This window comes from Gavialis gangeticus, unplaced genomic scaffold, assembly GCF_001723915.1.
Source record: "Gavialis gangeticus isolate Ggan-Ray unplaced genomic scaffold, GavGan_comp1, whole genome shotgun sequence".
NCBI classification, from domain to species: domain Eukaryota; kingdom Metazoa; phylum Chordata; order Crocodylia; family Gavialidae; genus Gavialis; species Gavialis gangeticus.
In genome coordinates this window covers 98,883,531-98,890,618 of record NW_017729025.1, presented here as the reverse complement: position 1 = coordinate 98,890,618, position 7,088 = coordinate 98,883,531, and the positions used below count along the sequence as shown (strand labels likewise).

Below are 7,088 nucleotides of genomic sequence, written 5' to 3'. Positions count from 1 at the left end.
CCCCCTCCCCCGGCGAGGCTAGTTTAAAGCTCGCCGTACGAGATCAGCCAACCTGGAAGAGAAAACATGCTTGCCTTTAGGAGAGAGATGAAGCCCATCTTTTCTTTGAACCTGGCCTCTTTCTTTTCCCTTTAGCCTGCAATTGTCCGACATCACTGGGTACACCGGAGACGCCAGGAAGGGAAGTGCCGGCAGTGTGGCAAGGTAAGAAGGCCTCTTGCTTCTCCCTCAGTCTGAAAAGGAGCTGAAGTCAGACATGCTGGGAACGATGACTTGTCTAGGGTCCATAGGAAAGAATCCCGCAGTCCCTCCTGGGAACAGCTTCCAGCTCCCTTAGAGCCACTACTCTTAACTCTTTCCCTTCAGAGCCTGCCAGTGGCAGGGAGTGGAGCAGTTGTGAACACCCAATAGATTATGCTCCCCAGGTTCATCCAGTCTTGGGATTCCCATACAGATTTGGACTCCCAGTGAATCCAGTCGGTTCTGAAGGGACTCCCCACTTCTCCCCAAACTCCTGGGCTACAGCCTTCCTTGGCTTCCAAGGACAACTACTGGAGCACACTGGACATCCCTGTCCATGGCCCTGGCATTGGGAAGCCATCTGGTTGAGACCTTGGGCACACTGGCTGACTCTTGCAGCTAGCATTTGCCCTTCCTGTCAAGCCTCTGTTCCCCTTCAGCAGGCCCCTCATTGCAAGAGCTGCTCAGAGCTCTTCCTCTGTCCTTCCTCAGGGTTTCCAGCAGAAGTTTGCTTTCCACAGCAAGGAGATTGTGGCCATCAGCTGCTCCTGGTGTAAGCAAGCAGTGAGTACAGTCCTGCCATTTGCACCCATATATGCTTTGGTGACCCCTGATTGCTATGCAGATTTCAAACACGAGCCAGGAGCTCTGTCAGTGCTCATGGCCTGTTCCCTACAGCGCCTCTTAGTCAGAGAGGCTGGAATTGCTGCAGTTGTTGGGAGCTCACCTCATCCAGGTCCCCTGCCCCCTTCTTCCCTATTGGGAACCTGGCCATGAATAGGCTCCTGCATTGTTTCAGGAGCGGGAGGTGCTGCATACATTGAAAGTAGGGCATTCCAGGCCATGCCCAAGCAACTGGGCAGCCATGTTCTTTCTCCCTCTCAGTACCACAGTAAGGTGTCATGCTTCATGCTGCAACACATCGAGGAACCCTGCTCACTGGGGGCTCACGCTGCTGTTGTTGTCCCACCCACCTGGATCCTGCGTGTCCGGCGCCCCCAGGTGAGTCTCTCCCATGGAATTCTCTCTCTTGTTTAATTCACTGACTCCTGCTTGGCCAGCAGCTCTTGATGTGGGTTTTTTTTTTCTTCACTAGAATCCATTGAAGTCCAGTAAGAAGAAGAAGAGGACGTCATTCAAGAGGAAATCCAGCAAAAAGGGACCCGAGGTCAGAGAGCAGAGCCAGAGTGACTGGAAATGGGCAGGACTGAAGGGAAGTGGGGAGGCTGAGGGCAGAAATGGGAACTGGGGCAGGCAGTGTGCCAGATGGAGGAGGGTGTGAACTGTGACATGGAGCTGGGTAGCATGAAGTGGAGGGAGGGTGCTGGGACATGAGCAGCATTTGGAATGGCAGGGCTGGGATCTCAAGGGGTGTTGAAAAGAAGAGGGGAAAAAAGATGGGGGTGGATCTTTGTGGAAGGACAAAGACCAGTACAGGGCCCTGTAGCTGGATCCCACTGGGCTCAGGAGTGGTATAGTGCATTGTGGGCCCCATATCTAGATGCTGCTGTGCCTGAGGGCTGGGAGACAGTCAGAGGTGGGAGTTGGTATTTCCCCAGTTTGTTAATGGGATTCTGGTGTCTCTTGCAGGAGGGACGATGGAAACCCTTCGTTATCAAGCCCATGCCAGCACCGCTCATGAAGCCCCTCCTGGTGTTTGTGAACCCCAAAAGTGGAGGCAATCAGGTAGAGCCTTGTCCTGTGTGCCCCTGGGAATCCAGCCCCATGGAGCCATCCTGTCCCAGCTGCTGAGAAGCCAGTGTTTGGTGGTATCTCAGCTGTGAAAACAGGAGCAGCCTGTGTGGTGCCAGCCTTACTCACTGGCATCCTGTCCCCCAGCCAGGCCTTGCCTGACTCATCAGAACTCCAGATTCCTATTTCCCCCACAGTCCCCATGGGGTTCTTCATGTCCTCAGCCCTCAGGTCTTTGTCATTCTCTTAGGGAGCCAAGATCATCCAGTCCTTCATGTGGTATCTCAACCCCCGGCAAGTCTTCGACCTCAGCCAGGGTGGCCCTAAGGAAGCGTGAGTACCAGCTTCAGCAGGCCTGTCCCCACTGCCTGCAGAATCTCTCCCAGGGGCCTTTGGGCCCTTCCTCCCCAGCTGGCAAGGGGCTGCTCTAGGGAAAGGCCCCTGTCAGGACACTGTGTGACTGGGCATCCAGTGCAGGCTCAGTGCCAAGGAAATGTCTCTAGGGTCTGATCTTCCAGCCAGTTCAGACTCTAATGCTTCTCAGAGGAAGCCTGGTCTAATGCTTGAGGCACAAGGCTGGGAGCCAGGACACTGGAGTTTTATTCCCAGCTCATTGGGTGACCTAGGGCAATTCCTGTCACCTCCCTGTGCCTCAGTTTCCCCATCTGCACAATGGAGGCAGTGATGCTAACCTGCTTCCCTGGTTGGTGGGGTGATCATCTACCAGTTTTCCTGGGACAGTCCTGGATTTTAGAGGCCAGTCCCAGGCATGAGGCACAGATTAAAAAGCGTGTCCTGGGCATGGGGCACAGTCTGGCAGGGAAAGGAAATGGGCATGGTTCCCCAGGAAGTTAGCTGGGTAGGCTGCCTGTCGCAGCATGCTGCTCCACCTTCTGCCTCTCCCTGCAGCAAGCTGCTAACTTGGGAGGGAGAGAGGAAGGAGAGGGTGAGGGAGGCAGTGTCCCAGATGTCCCATATTTCTAACTGGGACAGATGGTCACCCCAGTGGTTGGGGGCCTGGGAAAGTTAACCCAGTGTTGCATGTGGAGTGCCCTGTGCAACATGGGTAGTTGGGAGACTTACATGGGGTTGCAAGCTTTCCTTCTGGAAAGAGCCTGACTGACCACTGCAGCTCTTTGGTGTGTCAGTGACCCCCTCCCTTTTCTGCTCCCCTGCAGGCTGGAGATGTACCGGAAGGTACACAACCTCCGCATCCTGGCATGTGGCGGGGATGGCACGGTGAGTTGTCCCAAGCTCTCAGCTTTCACTGCTGTCATGGGGATTTAGCCTTACTCCAGGCCTCTTGCCCTGCCAGGAGAGGTGGCAGCTCCTTCCAAGGGTGTCAAACACCTTTGTCCCCCCCACCATCTTGTCCCAAGCTAGATGTAGATTAGACCATAGGGGTCATGGGCCATATCCAGACCTACCTCCAGCAGCAGGGCAAGTAGCAGCAGTGTTAACCACTGAAAATTCCCAAGCTGCAGGAATTAACGTACCCACCTCTTGCCCCCTCTGCTGCAGAAAAACATTCCTAGTGAGGCTTTATATGCCAAAATTAAGTGCCAAGCTCCATCCCCACTTACCGTGTTCCCAAATCCCTGGCTTCCCCAGTAGCCCCACATGCCAGATGATGTGGCTCCATGAGATGTATCCAGCCCACAGGGCATAGCCTTGACACCTCTAATCTAATCCAAAATTGGGCAATGTGTCCCCACTGAATCTCCATGAAGCTCTGTCATTAGAGATGCGGGTTCCAGCATGCAATGTTCCATCTCCATCTGAGCATCTAGCTTTAAGGTGGACTGGGACCTATAAATTTTCAGGACTATATCTCCATATCAGAGGGGAGGATGACTGCTGTCATTGCTTCCCTTTTAATGCCATTTATGCAAGCCCTGGAGCTCCTGGCCAGGTGCAAACATAACCCTCAGCTAAGCAAAGTTTGGCAGCCAGAGCCCAGGATCCTCCCAAGCTTTACCTGTGTCTCTGGAAGATTAACCCTGCCTTCCAGGTTAGGTACTGAGAAGCACTTGTTCCCCCTTTGCAGCAGAAGCATTGGGATGCTTGACTGCAGGAGCCCTGATGGAATCTGGGTTGCAGGGCTCAATACAAGTATGACTGCTTATGAAGGTGCTGGAGTTGGGGAGGGGTGGAGTGCGTTGAGTGATGCTAAACACTGGGGAGGCTTACTGCCATGGTCAGGGTTACACCAGTTCTGCTTGGGACAGGCTACACATGTCTTAAAATGGAGGGACTTGTGATTTTCCTCGAGCTGTAGGGTAGAAAGCTTCTGAAATGGCTGAGGGCCTGGGTTGACCCCAGCCTCCATGTTCTTCTCTGCTCTCGCTATACCTAATGCTTTCTGCTCTCTTGAGTTGATCAGCTAACAGCAGCTGGTAATCTCAGGGCGCTTCTTAGGTGCCTTCCTTGTTTGAGCAGGTGGGCTGGATCCTTTCCATCCTAGACCAGTTGCGCCTGAACCCTCCTCCTCCTGTAGCCATCCTGCCTCTGGGGACTGGGAACGACTTGGCCAGGACACTGAACTGGGGCGGGGTAAGTGACACAGAGGAAGGGGAGGGAAAGGGTACCTGCAGAGGAAGATGCAGGGAACACTTAGCACACAGCTGCTCCATGGCAGTGCGGGCTCTTTAAGCACAGTTTGGCAGAAGTGAGGAGAGGGCTGAGCCTCAAGGGGTGGGGGAGCTGAGAGCTTTTCTCTGACTTGGAGAGGTTTTCCACCCTTGCTGTAAGATAGGTCATGCCTAAGAGCTGCCAGCAGAGGAAATGAGAGCAGTGTGGAGCACTGTTGGGTGTAGGAAAAATTGCATTTGGTGTCTGGTATAAGTGCTGCAGAAATCTAGGAGAGGGCCTTGATTGACACATAGGGTGCCCTCTCGTGTGCATATCACCCAGGGGCCCAGCCCCTAAGCAAATTAACTTTTGTCCCACAGATGACATCAGCTATAAATGGGGAATCTGCCCTTAGTGGCAAGTAACTCAGAGCTCAACCTAGCATATTTGCTGCAGGGAGGTGGGACTGTGCCAGGGTAGGGGCTATGCCAGGGTGCACGTCAGCCCAGATCTCCTTCACTGGGCAAAATGCTTGTCACCCATTGCCCCACCTATTAATTGTGTGGGATGGTGGGCAACCTGTTCCCCACTTGCAGAGTAATGCTCAGAGGTTCTCTATGGAGCATTTCTGTAAGCAGAGAAAGCTGGGGTTCTCCACTTGCAGGGATATGCCCTGTGGAATCTCTAGGGGGCATTTTTCTAAAAGGGGAAAGCCAGGCAGGCGTGTCTGGGGCTTGAGGGGCTCAATCCTGCATGGGAATCCATGGGATGCACAGAATCCAGCCCCTGGAGGCCCAGGAGTGCCTGGTTGGGATGACTGGAGACCACAGGCTGCCTACACTCTCTGCCATAAAGCAAACAGACAGTTGCTACAATAAAGCAGCAGAAACTGTTACCACCTTTTGTCAGAGCCACAAATTCCACAAATTCGGTCATTTGTGGTGTGCAGCAAATGGATTAGATGTCTGCTTGCTTTCCCTTTGTGCCATCATAAAAATAATAATAGTGACACAAGTGCAATGTTTGTTTGCACTCTTAGTGACCTAGCCTAGCCCTGCTTATGCTGGTGGATTGGTTTAAATGTAAGCAATTTAAGTCACTGATTTTAATTGTGACTGAAATCATCTACTTGATTCTTGTTTGGCATTTGTGCTTTATTTTTATTTTCCTAAAGGGATGTTGACTCTCTCTGGCTGGTACATTCAGCTACATTATTGCTATGCCTACTTGCTGAAGCAATTTATAGCTTACCAGACCTTTTGGGGGGGGGGGTTTCCATTTTTTTTGTTACATTAGAAAATGGCAAATGATGCAGCCCTTTTCTACTAAAAGATGCTTCATTTTTATTTGTCTTTTGAATCAAGCAGCACTTGGATGAATTCAAATAAAAATGCCCAAGCTAGCATTTTAATTTCTTTGTTTTTAATCAGTTAAATAAAACAGTCTTGAATGTACTGGATACACGAGGAACAAAAAAAGCAAGTTTATCAGAATGCTTTGCATTTAAAACCAACTGCCCTATTAAACAAAGGAAGTCTTATCTGTAGCTTCTGAACTGAATAGTTTGCTTCTGTTGGCCCCCCTCCTCAAATTTTTTGAATGAGTAGATCTCATCCTTTCATACCTCGTTTTTATTCAGAGCTTGAAAAAGGAAGGAAGCCAGGCTTTCCTGCTTTTTCATTTCTCAACTCTGAATGAACTAGTCAATGAACTGACCTAGTTGAGTAAACTGAAGCAAAAACAATGGTCTTTCTGCACATATAGAAGAGACCCTTGTTGTCAAAGCTGGGTTCATGCTTTGAACAGATTTTGGTTCCAGCTGCTTAGCTAATGATTTCCACCAGTTCAGTGTTTTAAAACTTGGGCAGCAAACATGTACTGTTTGAGTGTTTTTATTTAATCTAAATTATTAGGCCTTCATATGGGCTGTCTTAATTTCAAATTTAATTTTAAATGGGCTTATTTTTCAGTGAAAAGGTATTTAATTAAAGATTCATTATTTATACGTATTTTAAAATATCATTACCTTTTTGCCCCATCGTGCTTTGCTCTGGGGCATGCTGACCCAGCCCCACTCCCCCTTCTTTCTGGGTACAGCCCCAGCCTGTTGGTATATTGAGCTCTGCTTTGGCCTATAGGGTTATACAGACGAGCCCCTGTCAAAAATCCTGTCACACGTGGAGGATGGAAATATAGTACAGCTCGACCGCTGGAATCTCCATGTGGAGCCAAACACCGAAGCAAGTCCTGAGGAGAAGGATGAAACAGCCACGGACAAGGTGAGACCCTTCCCCCTGCATCTGAGCTGTGCCCAGGCTTCCTGCCCCCTGGCAAGCATGTTTTGTCTGTCCCCAGTTCAGACGGCACTCAGCAGTCAGTGGGCCAGTGTCTATCATCCTGTTTGTCTATCTCCACCCCCTACCCCAAATTTTGGCATTCTCTTCTCACAGTTCAGTTAGCCTGTGGAGTATGGGGGAGTGGTAGCTGGAACTAAGATAATGCTGCAAATCACCACAAGGATTTGATGAAGATTTTGCTGTGGGAACAAGGCATCTTCACAGGACTGTCCCCTTAGTGTAGTGAGT

The 7,088-nt window shown here is 50.7% G+C and overlaps 1 protein-coding gene across 5 annotated transcripts in view; it reads left to right on the top strand.

The window, feature by feature from the left end:
* DGKZ (diacylglycerol kinase zeta) overlaps positions 1–7,088 on the top strand; it is a 104,931-nt gene that overhangs the window by 74,231 nt on the left and 23,612 nt on the right. For all 5 annotated transcript variants that reach the window (XM_019519299.1, XM_019519300.1, XM_019519301.1 and 2 more), the window contains 9 exons: positions 136–204; positions 733–804; positions 1,126–1,242; positions 1,337–1,408; positions 1,831–1,926; positions 2,183–2,265; positions 3,111–3,171; positions 4,372–4,485; positions 6,642–6,782. In XM_019519299.1, coding sequence (XP_019374844.1) covers positions 136–204; positions 733–804; positions 1,126–1,242; positions 1,337–1,408; positions 1,831–1,926; positions 2,183–2,265; positions 3,111–3,171; positions 4,372–4,485; positions 6,642–6,782 — 825 coding nt within the window. The remainder of the gene's footprint in view (positions 1–135; positions 205–732; positions 805–1,125; positions 1,243–1,336; positions 1,409–1,830; positions 1,927–2,182; positions 2,266–3,110; positions 3,172–4,371; positions 4,486–6,641; positions 6,783–7,088) is intronic.